General features: G+C 43.1%; 1 protein-coding gene across 4 annotated transcripts in view; it reads right to left on the bottom strand.

Moving 5' to 3' along the window:
* LOC124120485 (protein FAM135A-like) overlaps positions 1–20,874 on the bottom strand; it is a 73,683-nt gene that overhangs the window by 6,240 nt on the left and 46,569 nt on the right. The window contains exons 12-20 of one of the 4 annotated variants that reach the window (XM_048400136.1): positions 20,575–20,735; positions 18,636–20,169; positions 17,356–17,376; positions 13,500–13,559; positions 12,680–12,789; positions 7,849–7,940; positions 6,089–6,186; positions 4,544–4,695; positions 2,708–2,818 (exon numbers count right to left, since the gene is read on the bottom strand). In XM_048400136.1, coding sequence (XP_048256093.1) covers positions 2,708–2,818; positions 4,544–4,695; positions 6,089–6,186; positions 7,849–7,940; positions 12,680–12,789; positions 13,500–13,559; positions 17,356–17,376; positions 18,636–20,169; positions 20,575–20,735 — 2,339 coding nt within the window. The remainder of the gene's footprint in view (positions 1–2,707; positions 2,819–4,543; positions 4,696–6,088; positions 6,187–7,848; positions 7,941–12,679; positions 12,790–13,499; positions 13,560–17,355; positions 17,377–18,635; positions 20,170–20,574; positions 20,736–20,874) is intronic. The other 3 variants (XM_048400138.1, XM_048400137.1, XM_048400139.1) reach the window with 3 other exon arrangements.

Genomic DNA, 20,874 nt, shown 5'->3' with positions numbered 1-20,874 from the left:
GAAAAGGTTTACGACTGACTCTGTTTTCCAGATGAATTTACTTTGTTGTTTTCATAATCAGATTGGTTTGAGATTGCAGACTAACGGAAAATCAACATACTTTTCCCTTACATTCTTACTATATCAATTAAAGATGATACTTTTAATGAAATAGAAATTCAAACTGACAAACAAATAAAGTAATTTATCAGCAGTAAGTGTATTCAGCGTCACGACAGTCGTCACTTGTTTTTAAACATAACAGTCATTCGGTTGTGAGTTCAACTCCCAAGTATGGTTGGGGCCACCTATCACAGTGGGGAGTTTTGACTGGTGGCAGCGATAGTATAGAGAGCTCCCCGAACGGACTATCGCTGTGAGGAGCTTGGAGCAGTTAACATATATCGAGAATTAGAGTGGCTTCCCTTTAACTATGACTACAAGATGGGAAATTTATATTGTCTAATGGTGTCAGCACATTATCGGTGGTTGTTGTTTGGAAATCATGTAGTGAATATTCCATAATGAATGACAAGGGAAAACAATTTAAGTTTATTCTTCAGGGTTGTGTTACAAATATTTCAGATATATTGGGTAGTTTGGAGTCTAGGAAGGTTAATTCCCATAATATTTATTCCATTTTGTTGATTCTGCTCTCAGTGCATAAACCGTGTGGCGGCTGTGGGACATCCTGTATGTAAACATATACGTCTCATTGTTATATGTTTAGGATTTCCTTCTCAATAGGATGTTTGTGCAATGTGTTTGATGCAATCTGTGTTTGACATCTGGCCATACTGATATGATACACTTACTTCCTGGTTAAAAGTTTCCGTTTTGCTACATATGTGAGATCTTTTATCGCGACAGTTAACAGGAGATAGGTGAAGGACATCACAAGGAATGCCTGAACATGTGGCAATGAAACTTAAATACGTTACGGATATTCACAAAGTCATATTGTTATTTCTTTGGTGTAAGGTTCAAGAATGAAATAGGCATAAGTGATTTTCAACTTGCGAACTTCAAGATTTGATTCACTTTTTAGATGCTCTGAAGACATGCACAAACATTTTATGAATTTATTATTGTTACGAATATTTAACCAACTGGTATAGTGTCCAAAGACTTTTTACTTGTCCATGTGATTGTTCATTAGCCCCGGGATAGCATATTCATTTAGTGCAATATTCGGTAATTGTGACCAGGGATTTGTATCTGAATATAGGAGTCTAAAGGGTAGCGACACATGTTATATCTGGGATGACACTTTCTTCGTAAAGTGCATATTCTTGTACTTATTTGGGTTGCATCCTGTCCTAAATGGCATTGTGTATTTAAAGGGTAGACAAATTGGAAAAAATAATATTTGTTCAAAATTGGGAGTTTTCAATATTTCCTTAATTTCTTCCTGAGTTATTTTAGCATTGTATACAAATGTTAGGACTTTTGAAGAGGGAAATTGTACTGATATTAGCTGCAGATCTGTTTGTCCACCTGCTTGTGGAAGAGGTTGAATACAAGACCTACTGTATAACATCTCCATAAAACTTTGTACAGATATCTGCTTTAGTAAGACTGTTATGATAAACAAATGATATTTTGTATCCTTGAGCACTTCCAATTTTTACTCATTTAGATATCATGAATTGTATTGTAGAGCACTGTTATACAGGCAGGTATTATCGCAGCCCTTTACAGGTAGTTACCAGGGTAAGGTACACGGTACAGATAAGGTACAAAAGTTGTGAGCATGCTGACCACACAATACGAGGTGAATTTCTAATACATCTAATATGAATCCTTGTATAGCTTTGTTGCAGTATCTACTGATGTGCCATTAAATGAATTGCAAGTACTCAGATAATGGCTTATTTTTAAGAGAAAGTTATCCCTAAAAAGTGAATGAGATGTTTTACACTTGATTAGAGAGATACAGAGCTCCTGATCAATTTTGAGTAATTGAGTTTTTACTCCAGGGACTCTATTTTAATTGGGTTATTACATTTTTCATTGGGTAACCGATATTTTTTCACTCATCTAGTCATCACTCTATTGTTTTTTTCCCCAAATAAGATAACATTTTAAGATATAAAAAAATGAAATAATGTTCAAAATACATAGGCTTGACTTGGAAAGTAAATTAGTTCGTAATTGTGTGTCGGAAATTAGTTCCTTTGTACGCATGCTGAAAAAGCTTCATTGGGTATTTACGGGAGCTGTTTTTATAATTTGAGTTTTTCATTTAATGCATGCGTTTCTGTATGCAAGTTAATTGAAAGTAATTGAATTTTGAATATTTGGGGGGGTATTCTATGCAAATACGCTGCTTATCTGTAATCTCTGTATGAATGTTTCTAAAGCATCTGTAAACCCATAACACAGAGATATATACAACTGAAAACAAGAGTGAGTGAGTGAGTTGGGTTTAACGCCGCTTTTAAACAGTATTCCAGTTATATCGCGGCGTGTCAGCATAATGTGGGAGGAAAGCCCAAAGTGATGCAGGTCTCAGACGTTTACCACTTTAGTGAAACCCATGAGCACGGGTATGTTGCTGACAAACCTAGAAACATAAACGGGGCGAACCGGGATTTGAACCCACAATCATAGGTTTCGGGCGTGCCCAAGGGACAAAACTCTGCACAGCGAATCTCGGCGCCTTAGACGACTGGGCCACCCGTGCCCCCACTGAAAACAAGAAGCGGCTAAGGGAGGATTTGTGTACCTGGCTTGCAGCTGAGCTTGTAGAGGAAGGACTGGCGCGGGTCCGGATGGTCCTTCATGCTGAGCTGCAGCAGTGACCCCGACTTCTTCCACTTCTGCATGAACCACATCCCTGCGGACACACATTCACGCATACACCACATGGAATCTCATGTTGTTTGTTCGTTTATTTGTTGTTTAATGCTGCACTTAGCAATATCCCAGCTATATGACGGCAACCTGTAACTAATGGAAGTCTGGACAAGACAATCCAGTCACTGATTTTGTGAGCAATGTGATATTGGTAGTCTGACCACCAGATCACCACTTGTCACCTGTTACAACCAAAAGGTCCTAGGTTTCTAGTGACCTCTTGTAACTCTGAAATCCCCACAGTACAACCAGCATGTGTTGGTGGAGATCTGTTCTAACCTTGAATCCCCACGGTATAACCAGCATGGGTTGGTGGAGATCTGTTCTAACCTGGAATCCCCATGATACGACCAGCATGGGTTGGTGGAGATCTGTTCTAACCTGGAATCCCCCTGATACAACCAGCATGGGTTGGTGGAGATCTGTTCTAACCTGGAATCCCCCTGATACAACCAGCATGGGTTGGTGGAGATCTGTTCTAACCTGGAATCTCCATGATACAACCAGCATGGGTTGGTGGAGATCTGTTCTAACCTGGAATCTCCATGGTACAACCAGCATGGGTTGGTGGAGATCTGTTCTAACCTGGAATCTCCATGATACAACCAGCATGGGTTGGTGGAGATCTGTTCTAACCTGGAATCTCCATGGTACAACCAGCATGGGTTGGTGGAGATCTGTTCTAACCTGGAATCTCCATGATACAACCAGCATGGGTTGGTGGAGATCTGTTCTAACTTGGAATCTCCATGATACAACCAGCATGGGTTGGTGGAGATCTGTTTTAACCTGGAATCTCCATGATACAACCAGCATGGGTTGGTGGAGATCTGTTCTAACCTGGAATCTCCATGATACAACCAGCATGGGTTGGTGGAGATCTGTTCTAACCTGGAATCTCCATGATACAACCAGCATGGGTTGGTGGAGATCTGTTCTAACCTGAGATCCCCATGGTACAACCAGCATGGGTTGGTGGAGATCTGTTCTAACCTGAGATCCCCACAGTACGACCAGCATGGGTTGGTGGGAACTTATTGTAGTGAGTGAGTGAGTGAGTGAGTTGGGTTTAACGCCGCTTTTAACAGTATTCCAGTTATATCACTGCATGTCAGCTTAATGTGGGAGGAAAGCCGGAAGTGATGCAAGTCTCAGATGTTTACCACTTCAGTGAAACCCACGGGCATGGGTATGGTGCTGACAAACCTAGAAACATAATCGGGGCGAACCGGGATTCGAACCCACAATCATAGGTTTCTGGCGTGCCCAAGGTACGCAACTCTGCACAGCAAATCGCGGCGCCACAGATGACTGGGCCACCCCTATGGTGTAGGAACCTCATGTAACCATGAATCCTTCTCAAACCCCCTTGTCGCACAATTCAGTTACCTATTCGTTTAAATGAGTGAGTGAGTAGGGTTTAACACTACTGGATCAGTGTTCCGGGTTTATCCCAACTGGATGTATGAGGAGAGCCCCAATTGATGCAGGTCCTTGGTGAAAGTCAAAGGCATGGTGCTGACAAGCACAGAAACTTTATCAGGTCAAACCGGGTTTGAACCCATGGTTATAAGTTCATGGCATGCCTAAGGGAGGCAACTCTACACAGCCAATTACAGAGCAATACACAACTTGACACCCAGTGTCTCCATTCCTTATAAAGACACAAATAGCAAGAAGGGTTAATGGTCCAACAGACACCCACCCATATTGACGAGGCCGCTCGTGTTGTAGATGGATCCAAGATGGGGGCCGGACAGCGACAGGAAGGTGTACAGTTTCGGCAGCAGGTGAGTGAGTTGCGGTCGAGACAGTGCCGAGCGGATGATGATGTTTCCAAGAGAGTGACCAATGAAACTGCAATATGGAATCACAACCCTTTAAAATTTGGTTCATTGTCCTAAAGCAATATTTTACTGATATCAAGGGTGGATAGCATCTTCTCTGGCAGTAACCAACCCAAGCACCTTTATCGTCATGGCCACCCATACCTATCTGTTATGACAAGTTTGTTTGTTTGTTCTCTAACACCAAACTCAGCAATATTACAGCTATAAGATGGGGGTATGTAAATAATCGAGTCATGATCATGAGTATTGATCCATGCAATTGGGATATGATGACATGCATCAACCAAGTCAGTGAGCCTAATCACCTGATCCTGTTAGTCACGTCTTACGACAAGCATAGTCACCTCTTAAGACAAGCATAGTCGCCTCTTAAGACAAACATGGGTTGCTGAAGACCTATTCTGACACGGATCTTCATGGGTTTTATGATTAGAATCTATGTCCTGCAAATAACTGAGTCTGGACAAGGCTAACAAGAGACTGACAGCATGAGCACTGATCCAGACCATGGATGTACGATGGCACACAGCAGGACCACCCAATCCCCAGTTTAGTCGGCCTTACAACCTGCATGAAGTACGTCCTGACCCCGGGCAAGACCCCTAGCCTGCACTGCCCCCTGTTTCTACATGAGGACATCGTGATGAAACCCTCTCCCATCACGTGTGAGCAAGTACAGGGATGTCAGTCCACACAGGTCTCTCACACAGTTACAAGGTTAACAACACACACACCCAGCCTCATCACGTGTGAGCAAGTACAGGGATGTCAGTCCACACAGGTCTCTCACACAGTTACAAGGTTAACAACACACACACACAGCCTCATCACGTGTGAGCAAGTACAGGGATGTCAGTCCACACAGGTCTCTCACACAGTTACAAGGTTAACAACACACACACCCAGCCTCATCACGTGTGAGCAAGTACAGGGATGTCAGTCCACACAGGTCTCTCACACAGTTACAAGGTTAACAACACACACACACAGCCTCATCACGTGTGAGCAAGTACAGGGATGTCAGTCCACACAGGTCTCTCACACAGTTACAAGGTTAACAACACACACACACAGCCTCATCACGTGTGAGCAAGTACAGGGATGTCAGTCCACACAGGTCTCTCACACAGTTACAAGGTTAACAACACACACACACAGCCTCATCACGTGTGAGCAAGTACTGGCATGACAGTCCACACAGGTCTCTCACACAGTTACAAGGTTAACAACACACACACCCAGCCTCATCACGTGTGAGCAAGTACTGGTTTGACAGTCCACACAGGTCTCTCACACAGTTACAAGGCTAACAACACACACACCCAGCCTCATCACGTGTGAGCAAGTACTCATCCTCATCTCGTGTGACTTCACTTTTATTATGCTTAGTATAGACTTGCCTGATCTTAGCAAGATGAAGTCCGTAGATGTCGATGTAGGACAGGATCTCATCCACCAGACGTACGGTCATCACTTCAAACTCCGCGAATGTGTCCAGCTGAAATAATTGTTACATGGTGGCAGTCAGATCCAACAGCATACTTGGCTTTTTATGTCTAACCTGTTGTAAGGTAAATATCATATAACTTGTGATAAAGAACTGATGGAACGATATCAGCGAACGGGTGGGGTTAAGATTAGGGTGGGGCTAGACAGACAACTCCCAGGCAGGACCGGTATGTCGGCACCAATGTGTTGAGGTACAGATTCCGTTCTGCACCAGAACTGATGGACAACTTCAGGTTGCCAAAGGAATCCGACTTTTGGCGTCAACGATACGAAACTTAAATACTGCTTCTAGAAGAATGCGTATCACTGCTGCACACAGGTGCCTCAGACAGCAGTGGGCACAGCAGCTGGGAGGTCGTCAACAGGGGCATTGAAGATACACCATGTTTTCTGAAGGAATGAGGAATTGTTTACTCTTTACAGATGGTAGACAGCTTGTTTGGAGATGGTGTGGAGAGGGGTAGAATCAGGTATCAGTCCAAGAACACAATAGGTATGGTGGTGGCAGCATCATGGTCTGGGCTGGCACCACATACAACAACAGCACGGATCTGATGACCGCACAAGGAACATGACCAAATGTTGCATCCAGTAGTAAAGCCATTTTCCCAGTGCATAGGTGAGAACTTTGGGTTCCAGGATGACAACGTGCGTCCTCACAGGATGTCTGAGGCAGCAAGATGTCACAGTATTGCCCTGGCTAGCCAAGTGAACTCTCACCAAGTGAACACCTTTGGGATGATGTGGGCGGAAGGGTTCACAGCTGATCTCAGCATGTCACTGTCACCGAGTGAACACCTTTGGGATGATGTGGGCGGAAGGGTTCACAGCTGATCTCAGCATGTCACTGTCACCGAGTGAACACCTTTGGGATGATGTGGGTGGAAGGGTTCACAGCTGATCTCAGCATGTCACTGTCACCGAGTGAACACCTTTGGGATGATGTGGGCAGAAGGGTTCAAGCTGATCTCAGCATGTCACTGTCACCGAGTGAACACCTTTGGGATGATGTGGGTGGAAGGGTTCACAGCTGATCTCAGCATGTCACTGTCACCGAGTGAACACCTTTGGGATGATGTGGGCGGAAGGGTTCACAGCTGATCTCAGCATGTCACTGTCACCGAGTGAACACCTTTGGGATGATGTGGGCGGAAGGGTTCACAGCTGATCTCAGCATGTCACTGTCACCGAGTGAACACCTTTGGGATGATGTGGGCGGAAGGGTTCACAGCTGATCTCAGCATTCACACAACTTGCAACAGCTTGGGCAGGCCTTACAACAAGAATGGCAAGGGGAGACAATCTGGCGTTTGATATCAGTATACCCAAAAGATGTTGTGTCTGCATCGATGCTCACCGGGCATGGACAAGATATTGCCTTTGCTAGTAAGATTGAATTCCTCAAATGTCTTTACATATCACTACTGAATATTTTTGGGTGTTCCCTTAAATATTGTTCCCAGAATATGATAAACAGCTTGGTGGCAGTTACCATTATACAACTTGTTTTAAGATAACTGAATAAATGAATACATATTGTCTTACACCGCATCAGCAATTTTAAGAGTTTTAAGATAAATATTATACTTGTCAGGAAAGAATCATATACTTTGTTGTTGGATAAGTTTGATATTGGTGTGCGTTTCAGTACCTGGTTCCTCTCTGACATGAGGAACTCCAACTTGTATCCAGGCAACGCCATCTCAATGTACGTCCGCACCAGCCGCAGGTCCGCACTGTTACCTGGTCACGAGAAGGAGAAACTACACACATTTAATATTTACTTCTGTCAATTTGATTCAAACTTACAGCTGAAGACTGAAGATATTCCCAAAAGATATTTATTAGGAAGAATATTGAAAAATTCTTTTGGAGTTGCAGATTCATTCCAGGAATTTATAATATATAAGGTTGAGTCTCATGATTACTGATCCAGCATTGTTTGTGTGGGTATTTAGTCAAGAAGGCAAGACCCTCACCGTCTGGACACTGGACACACACGATGAGGTGTATACAATATATATCTACTGACCGTCCAGGCCGTGGACACACACGATGAGGTGTATACAATATATATCTACTGACCGTCTGGACACTGGACACACACGATGAGGTGTATACAATATATATCTACTGACCGTCTGGACACTGGACACACACGATGAGGTGTATACAATATATATCTACTGACCGTCTGGACACTGGACACACACGATGAGGTGTATACAATATATATCTACTGACCGTCTGGACACTGGACACACACGATGAGGTGTATACAATATATATCTACTGACCGTCTGGACACTGGACACACACGATGAGGTGTATACAATATATATCTACTGACCGTCTGGACACTGGACACACACGATGAGGTGTATACAATATATATCTACTGACCGTCTGGACACTGGACACACACGATGAGGTGTATACAATATATATCTACTGACCGTCTGGACACTGGACACACACGATGAGGTGTATACAATATATATCTACTGACCGTCTGGACACTGGACACACACGATGAGGTGTATACAATATATATCTACTGACCGTCTGGACACTGGACACACACGATGAGGTGTATACAATATATATCTACTGACCGTCTGGACACTGGACACACACGATGAGGTGTATACAATATATATCTACTGACCGTCTGGACACTGGACACACACGATGAGGTGTATACAATATATATCTACTGACCGTCTGGACACTGGACACACACGATGAGGTGTATACAATATATATCTACTGACCGTCTGGACACTGGACACACACGATGAGGTGTATACAATATATATCTACTGACCGTCTGGACACTGGACACACACGATGAGGTGTATACAATATATATCTACTGACCGTCTGGACACTGGACACACACGATGAGGTGTATACAATATATATCTACTGACCGTCTGGACACTGGACACACACGATGAGGTGTATACAATATATATCTACTGACCGTCTGGACACTGGACACACACGATGAGGTGTATACAATATATATCTACTGACCGTCTGGACACTGGACACACACGATGAGGTGTATACAATATATATCTACTGACCGTCTGGACACTGGACACACACGATGAGGTGTATACAATATATATCTACTGACCGTCTGGACACTGGACACACACGATGAGGTGTATACAATATATATCTACTGACCGTCTGGACACTGGACACACACGATGAGGTGTATACAATATATATCTACTGACCGTCTGGACACTGGACACACACGATGAGGTGTATACAATATATCTCTACTGACCGTCTGGACACTGGACACACACGATGAGGTGTATACAATATATATCTACTGACCGTCTGGACACTGGACACACACGATGAGGTGTATACAATATATATCTACTGACCGTCCAGACCGTGGACACACACGATGAGGTGTATACAATATATATCTACTGACCGTCCAGGCCGTGGACACACACGATGAGGTGTATACAATATATATCTACTGACCGTCTGGACACTGGACACACACGATGAGGTGTATACAATATATATCTACTGACCGTCTGGACACTGGACACACACGATGAGGTGTATACAATATATATCTACTGACCGTCTGGACACTGGACACACACGATGAGGTGTATACAATATATATCTACTGACCGTCTGGACACTGGACACACACGATGAGGTGTATACAATATATATCTACTGACCGTCCAGACCGTGGACACACACGATGAGGTGTATACAATATATATCTACTGACCGTCCAGGCCGTGGACACACACGATGAGGTGTATACAATATAAATCTACTGACCGTCTGGACACTGGACACACACGATGAGGTGTATACAATATATATCTACTGACCGTCTGGACACTGGACACACACGATGAGGTGTATACAATATATATCTACTGACCGTCTGGACACTGGACACACACGATGAGGTGTATACAATATATATCTACTGACCGTCTGGACACTGGACACACACGATGAGGTGTATACAATATATATCTACTGACCGTCTGGACACTGGACACACACGATGAGGTGTATACAATATATATCTACTGACCGTCCAGACCGTGGACACACACGATGAGGTTTATACAATATATATCTACTGACCGTCCAGGCCGTGGACACACACGATGAGGTGTATACAATATATATCTACTGACCGTCTGGACACTGGACACACACGATGAGGTGTATACAATATATATCTACTGACCGTCTGGACACTGGACACACACGATGAGGTGTATACAATATATCTCTACTGACCGTCTGGACACTGGACACACACGATGAGGTGTATACAATATATATCTACTGACCGTCTGGACACTGGACACACACGATGAGGTGTATACAATATATATCTACTGACCGTCTGGACACTGGACACACACGATGAGGTGTATACAATATATATCTACTGACCGTCTGGACACTGGACACACACGATGAGGTGTATACAATATATATCTACTGACTGTCTGGACACTGGACACACACGATGAGGTGTATACAATATATCTCTACTGACCGTCTGGACACTGGACACACACGATGAGGTGTATACAATATATATCTACTGACCGTCTGGACACTGGACACACACGATGAGGTGTATACAATATATATCTACTGACCGTCTGGACACTGGACACACACGATGAGGTGTATACAATATATATCTACTGACCGTCTGGACACTGGACACACACGATGAGGTGTATACAATATATATCTACTGACCGTCTGGACACTGGACACACACGATGAGGTGTATACAATATATATCTACTGACCGTCTGGACACTGGACACACACGATGAGGTGTATACAATATATATCTACTGACCGTCCAGACCGTGGACACACACGATGAGGTGTATACAATATATATCTACTGACCGTCCAGACCGTGGACACACATGATGAGGAGTATACAATATATATCTACTGACCGTCCAGACCGTGGACACACACGATGAGGTGTATACAATATATATCTACTGACCGTCCAGACTGGACACACATGATGAAGTGTATACAATATATATCTACTGACCGTCCAGACCGTGGACACACATGATGAGGTGTATACAATATATATCTACTGACCGTCCAGGCCGTGGACACACACGATGTGGTGTATACAATATATATCTACTGACCGTCCAGACCGTGGACACACACGATGAGGTGTATACAATATATATCTACTGACCGTCCAGACCGTGGACACACACGATGAGGTGTATACAATATATATCTATTGACCGTCCAGACCATAGACACACACGATGAGGTGTATACAATATATATCTACTGACCGTCCAGACTGTGGACACACACGATGAGGAGTATACAATATATATCTACTAACCCTCAAGACCGTGGACACACACGATGAGGTGTATACAATATATATCTACTGACCATCCAGACCGTGGACACACACAATGAGGTGTATACAATATATATCTACTGACCGTCTGGACACTGGACACACACGATGAGGTGTATACAATATATATCTACTGACCATCCAGGCGGTGGACACACACGATGAGGTGTATACAATATATATCTACTGACCGTCCAGACTGTGGACACACACGATGAGGTGTATACAATATATATCTACTGACCGTCCAGACTGTGGACACACATGATGAAGTGTATACAATATATATCTACTGACCGTCCAGACCATGGACACACACGATGAGGTGTATACAATATATATCTACTGACCGTCCAGACTGTGGACACACACGATGAGGTGTATACAATATATATCTACTGACCGTCCAGACCGTGGACACACACGATGAGGTGTATACAATATATATCTACTGACCGTCCAGGCCGTGGACACACATGATGAGGTGTATACAATATATATCTACTGACCATCCACACCGTGGACACACACAATGAGGTGTATACAATATATATCTACTGACCGCCCAGACCGTGGACACACACGATGAGATGTATACAATATATATCTACTGACCGTCCAGACCGTAGACACACACGATGAGGTGTATACAATATAAATCTACTGACCGCCCAGACCGTGGACACACACGATGAGATGTATACAATATATATCTACTGACCGTCCAGACCGTAGACACACACGATGAGGTGTATACAATATAAATCTACTGACCGTCCAAGCCGTGGACAAACATGATGAGGTGTATACAATTTATATCTACTGACTGTCCAGACCGTGGACCCACACGATGAGGTATATACAATATATATCTACTGACCGTCCAGGCCGTGGACACACATGATGAGGTGTAAACAATATATATCTACTGACTGTCCAGACCGTGGACACACACGATGAGGTGTATACAATATATCTCAAATGACCGTCCAGGCAGTGGACACACACGATGTGGTGTATACAATATATATCTACTGACCGTCCAGGCCGTGGACACACACGATGAGGTGGATGCCGTCCTGGCCGCCATCGTCCAGGATGTCGGGGACCTGGAAGTATGGCATGCAGGATGCCAGCTGGGATGCCTCGCTGGAACAGATCAGGAGTACATCACAGCCCGGAGGACTTTACATACATATAACCTCGCACACTGTGTTTTCGAGCCCCCAAGAAATATTTCTCTGTACTTGTCTAGTAACAATCGTAATGCACTAAAATTAAGTCTGACCTTTGAGCACATGTATTTCTGTTTACAACTGGATAGTCAAATGACCACATCTTGTCAAATGAATCGTGATAAAGTCTCCCGTGCAAGATGCGTCAATCAGGTGCCATCTTGTTACCATCACTTCATTTCAAGCCCTTCAGCAGACGATACATCATGGGTGCATCAGTTCAAGTTTGATTAAAATGTGCATTAACAAGATAAGTGAAAAACTAAGTTTTGAGGTATGTTTTCATTACTTATTGACTATCTTACCTCATGTAGCTTAATTCGTAAAATAACTTCAGTGACAAGCGGTGAACACTTCGATATCTTCAGTGATCTTTGAAGCATCTACTTTGACTACGTTAATAAGCTCATGGTAACGTATTGTTTAGGGGCTCGAAAACATGTTACGTGGGGATACTTTGAAACCATAAAACTGCAAAGTGGTGAATTATTAATTCAGGCCCAAGAGAATTTGACTTGTGTTTCAGGTAACATTTACATATAAGTGGAAAGAGAACAAGATGAGTCCGACTTCCTCCTCCTGTGTTTTATTACATAGCACTAGAGCTACCTGTAATCAACTCACCTGTACAGGTGTCCCTGGTACTTCATCTCCAGCTTCATGCGCTCCCTCAACGTGACGAAACTGAAAGTAAACCATTCACAGTTCACTTCAATAATACGGCCTCCATAGCAAAGTAGGGGAGACATGACATATCCTAGCACCAAGATATATCCTGGCATGTCAGCTGGTACTATATTGCCAGTATAGGCGGTATGCATAATGAGATACTGGTACTATATTGCCAGTATAGGCCCATGGGGGTATGCATAATTAGATGCTGGTACTATGTTGCCAGTATAGGCCCATGGGGGTATGCATAATGAGATACTGGTACTATATTGCCAGTATAGGCCCATGGGGGTATGCATAATGAGATACTGGTACTATATTGCCAGTATAGGCCCATGGGGGTATGCATAATGAGATACTGGTACTATATTGCCAGTATAGGCCCATGAGGGTATGCATATTGACATACTACTCTGTTGCCAGTATAGGTGAGGTGAAATTGGGTTTAACGTCGCGTCCAAGATTATTGCACTTATATAGCGACGTGCATGCACGTGTGTGTGTGTGTGTGGTTGCTTGTACTAGTCCGGACTGATGCCGATTTATAGTGCTAGCTCACTGAGATACCATGCCGCAGTTTAACATGAATACCCCACTCAGACACAGTATACTGACTCCGAGCCGACCAGTCCTTGTTTTAGCCCCTTAATGCCGAGCGCCAGACAGGGTAACAACAAGTACCATCTTTTAATGTCTTTTGGTATGACGCGGCCGGGGATCGAACCCCGGACCTTCCGCTCTACGGGCGGACGCTCTACCACAAGACCTAGGAGGCGGCTGTTGCCAGTATAGGACCATGGGGGTATGCAAGTTATTTTGCAAGAATGGTAGAATTGATAAATGCATATTTGAATTTGCATGGCACAGCAGATCCCTGTAGCATTGCAACCTCATAGTACTTTAAGATCAGTTCACTTTTATTGTAAAAAGATGCATAATTATTACGATTGTATAGCATTAACCTTTGAATTTGCTATAATTTCATAGCAACTTAAAAAATATGTCTCACCTGTAAAATTGTTATATTTTTATCTGACCATATACAAGTATATATCCTAAACCTAATGTATGTAACATATATTTCCACAGAAAGTGTATGACAGGTACATAACGCCATTGTACTGGTACAAGAGACACAGGTACGTATTGTACACAACCCTGGCAGACTCTGACACATACAACTGTACAACACGAAACATGCCCTCGGGGACAGCCAATCAAAGCACAACCATTGACAACACCGAGAGGAGGATGGGCCATGCTACATGTTCAATAGCCAGAAATGAAACAGTAATCTTGATGCTTCCACTGTGTGTGTGTGTGTGTGTGAGAGTGAGTGAGTGAGTGAGTGAGTGAGTGAGTGAGTGAGTGAGTGAGTGAGTGAGTGAGTGAGTGAGTGAGTGAGTGAGTGAGTGAGTGAGTGAGTGAGTGAGTGAGTGAGTGAGTGTGAGGTCGGGATGGTATAAGATTGATGCAATGCCAGGATGGTATAAGATTGATATCACACCAGGATGGAATAAGATTGATGTAAGGCCGGGATGGTATAAGATTGATGTAATGCCGGGATGGTAAAAGATTGATATTACACCAGGATGGTAAAAGATTGATATCACACCAGGATAGTATAAGATTGATGTAATGCCGGGATGGTAAAAGAATGATATTACACCAGGATGGTATAAGATTGATATCACACCAGGATGGTATAAGATTGATGTAATGCCGGGATGGTAAAAGATTGATAATACACAAGGATGGTAAAAGATTGATATCACACCAGGATGGTATAAGATTGATGTAAGGTCGGGATGGTATAAGAATGATATCACACCAGGATGGTATAAGATTGATGTAATGCCGGGATGGTATAAGATTGATATCACACCAGGATGGTATAAAATTGATGTAAGGCCAGGATGGTATAAGATTGATATCACACCAGGATGGTATAAGAATGATATCACACAAGTATGGTATAAGATTGATGTAATGCCGGGATGGTATAAGATTGATATCACACCAGGATGGTATAAGATTGATGTAAGGCCAGGATGGTATAAGATTGATATCACACCAGGATGGTATAAGAATGATATCACACCAGTATGGTATAAGATTGATGTAAGGTCGGGATGGTATAAGATTGATATCACACCAGGATGGTATAAGATTGATGTAAGGTCGGGATGGTATAAGATTGATATCACACCAGGATGGTATAAGATTGATGTAAGGTCGGGATGGTATAAGAATGATATCACACCAGTATGGTATAAGAATGATATCACACCAGGATGGTATAAGATTGATGTAAGGCCGGGATGGTATAAGATTGATATCACACCAGGATGGTATAAGATTGATGTAAGGCCGGGATGGTATAAGATTGATATCACACCAGGATGGTATAAGATTGATGTAAGGCCGGGATGGTATAAGATTGATATCACACCAGGATGGTATAAGACTGATGTAAGGCCGGGATGGTATAAGATTGATATCACACCAGGATGGTATAAGATTGATGTAATGCCGGGATGGTATAACATTGATATCCCACCAGGATGGTATAAGATTGATGTAAGGCCGGGATGGTATAAGATTGATATCACACCAGGATGGTATAAGAATGATATCACACCAGGATGGTATAAGTTAGACTTTGTTACTTGTATGTTTTTAAGATTGCATGTGAACTATATTCTGTAAACTTATTGTTGTGTGAAATAAAATCATTAAAAAAGGATGGTATAAGATAGATGTAATGCCGGATGGTATAAGACTGATATAATACTGGGACTGAATATGATTGATATAACACCGGGATGGAATATAGGCCAATATCCTGAGAGAAGTACAGCACACAATGACAACATCAAATACAGTCAGAGAAATAAATCCTTCAAGACCTGAGAAACTGCTAACAGCACACAGGAGTGAAAGACTGAGGGGGTCTACTATAACAGTTCAATGTTTAAACTGTGATATGTAAAATGTCAGTTGACACAAAATACCTGCAACTTCAGATCACAAGGTGGCATATAGAATTAATCTGACATAGTATTTACCATGCCATGTTCCATAGGGTGGGCTGATAAACAGATGGGGTGGGCTGATAAACAGATGGGGTTGGCTGGGTCATTAACAGATGGGGTTGGCTGATAAACAGATGGGATGGGCTGGCTGATAAACAGATGGGGTGGGCTGACAAACAGATGGGGTGGGCTGGGTCAAAACAGATGGGGTTGGCTGGGTCATAAACAGATGGGACGGGCTGGCTGATAAATAGATGGGCTGGCTGATAAACAGATGGGATGGGCTGGCTGATAAACAGATGAGGTGCGCTGATAAACAGATGGGCTGGGCTTGGTCATAAACAATGATAAACAGTTTGGGTGCGCTGATAAACAGATGGGCTGGGCTGGGTCATAAACAATGATAAACAGTTTGGGTGAGCTGATAAACAGATGGGCTGGGCTGGGTCATAAACAATGATAAACAGTTTGGGTGGTCATATACAGATGGGATGGGCTGGATAAAAAAAGATGGGGTGGGCTGGGTCATTAACAGACAGGGTGGCGTGGGTCATAAAAATTTGGGGTGGCATGGGTCATAAAAATTTGGGGTGGCGTGGGTCATAAACAGATGGGGTTGGCTGGGTCAAAAACAGATGGGGTGGGCTGACTGATAAACAGATGGGGTGGAATCACAGCCCTGTTCTCAGGTCTTGAGGGAGCAAGTGATGAGGCATTAGTCAGGCAGTATTAATGGAGTCAGTAGTCTCAGCAAAGATGCACCAGCTGATTACCTGTCATTGGTATCTATGTCGCTGAAATAAACATACACAGATCTCAGCTAAAGAATGCAGCAAACATCCAGTCACCTCACAGACCTGGTCACATCAGTAAACACGGAACAGTTAAGTTAAAACACTGGCAATTATAACCATTCCATCTGTCTTCGGTCAATAATTTTCCAGATATCACTATCAAATTTTTCTGAATTTGGTATTAATTTCTGTATACATAATAATGAGTCTCAAAAACATCTTCTATTTCAGAATCCCTTAAAATGATATTAAGCCTTCATCCGATACTGCGAAACAAGTTTAAAAAGAGAACACTTGACATAAAGAGCTGAACACCATCATGGCCATACAACTACAGTTGTGTGTGACTCGTATTGCTCACACTGAAGTGAAAACACACTACATACACACACATCCTCACATCGGCCTACCACTTTTAAAAAACAAAACATGAAAACATAATTAATAAGTTGTACAGAACCCTAAGGGATCACTGTTTTCATGGAATTAAAAGATCTGTGTATTTTCCCCCGTTTCTTGTACAACTCTGGAACAATGTTCTGTGAGGCAACTGCCAGTGGAACACAGTCTATATCAGCATGGGTGTTGCTTATAAGTCAACAATCTCTACACAACTCTATACAGAAAACAACAGCAGAAAACATCAAGTCTTGTTGTAATTCAACATATATGTTATATTTAGGATTACACTTTGTTAGTAAAGTACAAATTCTAGCAATTTGGGGTTGCCATCCGGGATTCAAACCACAATGTTGTAATTGTTGAATGGATCAGAGTCTAAATTCATAACTTAAACTTTCGTAGTTGTGTGACTCATTCTTCCATCACTTGGTGTTTTCCTTGTAACCATGGTAACCCAGGAGACAACAATACCATAACAAAGGAAGAATTGAAATGAAAACAAAGTGATGTATGTCACGACACAATATCAACTGGTGTCAGGAAGAGCAAACAAAAGTAAATGGTCAAACAAAGTTGGCATCACGGTCCTTAATGTAAATTTGGCAAATATTCAAGCTAACAATTTTAAATATGATTTATCATTATCATCCCGAAGACGCATAATTATTTTAATTTAAAATAAATACACAGAGCGATATAGAGTTGTTTCTGGAAGACGTTTTCTCGTGTATCTACGTACACCGATTCCAGATTCCTTATGGAAGCCCTGACATGCCAACCCTGCTTGATACAAACCAAAGAGCGTTGACGACGGACGAGACACCATCACCACAGGGTGCATTAACTGTGTCACTTACTTTACGGTGTTGTGGCCAATCGCGGACACCAGTTTGGGTTTCTCTGGTTCGCCATACCTGCTCAACTCCGGATAGGATGACGATGATGAGAGGACTCGGCCACGAGGCTGTGGAATGCCGTCACTGCGCCTCATCACCACACCTGCTATACTCGTCTCCTCCTTCCACTTCTCCTCTTCAATGTTGCGGATGATGTCGGTGTCGCTTGACGCTCGATGACAGCCCAGATTGGACTTCACGGAGGTACTTATATCTAAATGCTCATCCGATAAATGTATTTTCTCACCCGGATTGGATTTTGCATATTCTTCTTTGAGAAGTTCAAGGATTGATATCTTACTGCTATTGCAGGTCTCAGACATAACTGATGCAGTGTCGCCATCATCTACAATGATGACGGACGTGACGTCACTTTTCATGTTCAAACCACTATCTTTAGACACAGTCGATGCAGTCTCGACCACAGTGGCGCCATCTTGTAACGAGATTTCACTTCCTAAGGCACTATCCACACCGCTGGTGACGAGAGCCGTCTGCTGTACGCTTAAGGCGGCAGACGCAGGTTCTGTCTTCGACACATCCACATCTCCCTTGGCACCACAATTAGATTCCATGAATTCATCGTAACCATTAGCAACATTGGTATCACTGTCTTGTTTGTCCTCGTTATCAGAACTTACAGAAACTTTCTCTTCCCTCTCGCCCAAAGCCTGACTTATTCCTTCAGCTAAACTGTCATAACATGTTTTATCAAAATCTAAAGTTTGTCGAACTGACTTCGCTGAGGTACCTGGTGAATTAGATGAGTGACCTTTTGACCCCTGTGTCTCAGTTGACTTGGAACCATTAGCACTATCACTAGCAGAACTGGATTTATCTTGTTTTGGTAAGTTTTGGCCGGATTGATCTGGAATGGGAGCAGTGTGAGATCTGTGTGCCTTGAACACCGAGCGAGCATGGTTGGAGTCATGTGCATTTCCATTCTTAAGAGATAAATTGTGTTTAAGTGTTTCGAGCGTGTCACCCCTATGTTTAGATAAATCAGTCAAGTCAGGTAGCGAGTTAACACTTGTCCTACTCCAGCAGGACCGTACAAACAATGAAGGCATGGACACCGAATTGAACGAGTAGGTCGATGGACTCGCCAGATTCGGCTGGGACAACCCAGTGGCTGGACTGAGCGTGCCCAGTTGAACCCCAACTGAGTCCAACTCGAACGGCTCTTTCTTCCGATACCCAACTAATGTCACACCTTGAGCGTCTTTGTTTGGCGTTGCCACAGCGCCCTTAGCATCACCGTGGACATTCAGCTCGGCCTCGCTGCAGGAGTACGAAGAAGGCCTCCGGAAAGCTTCAGGTTTGATATTTTTGATGAACTTTTTCCGTGACTTGACCCACACCTTATTGGGGGAGGTGCCTTGATCACTGGTCTGAGAATTCACGGTGGAACTCGAATCAGACTTGCTGACTTTTTCTTTCTCCTTCTCTTCCTCTGTTTTCTGACGGATAATACTACTCTTCCTCTTTGCCAGCTCTGTGAGGAAACAGCATGTTAGTAAAGGTAACACATTCTATGAGATTAAATGCTAAGAATAATGAAAACTGGTTTACCAGCGACTGAATGAATTCAGTTTCGTACCCTGCAACAGGCCAGCTATTGTCTCAAGCAACGTCATCTATCATATCCGACAACCAAGTGGCTGTCAGTTGTCAATATATGTATATATCCATAAATTCTCTTCCTGAACTCTGGCTGAGTACTCAACTGGGGAATCTCTAGAGCATTTAAATCAAAGATTCATATCCTCTTATAAGGTCAACTATTTTCTGTTCAATATTGAGAAAAGAAATACTTTTTAAAATCCAGTTTTCATGGTTCAGTATGGTTGGGATCTACAGCTGCAGCTGTAGCTGGGCCGATCAGTGTTACCATGGTTACCATATGAGTTCTGCCACTGGTCATGGTAGATGTCCTCGAAGATGATGGGCAAGGAGTTGAAGTCACCATCAAGGTCTGTACATTCCACGGGCAGGGATGGAATGCTTTGGAAATACACGGAGTTCTTGACAAGGCTGGCAAGGTCAGCATGGCCATGGATGCTGCAGTGATACGTGAGAAGATACAGGCAACTCCATAACACTTGTCCACCCCACCCCAGACAGAAAGATAACTCCTCACCCCTACCACAGAGAGACAGGCAACTCCACATCACTTGTCCACCCCACCCCAGAGAGACAG

Source organism: Haliotis rufescens, unplaced genomic scaffold (genome assembly GCF_023055435.1).
Source record: "Haliotis rufescens isolate VD_foot unplaced genomic scaffold, xgHalRufe1.0.p SCAF_2, whole genome shotgun sequence".
Classification (NCBI taxonomy): domain Eukaryota; kingdom Metazoa; phylum Mollusca; class Gastropoda; order Lepetellida; family Haliotidae; genus Haliotis; species Haliotis rufescens.
This window is presented reverse-complemented; position numbering and strand designations above follow the sequence as displayed.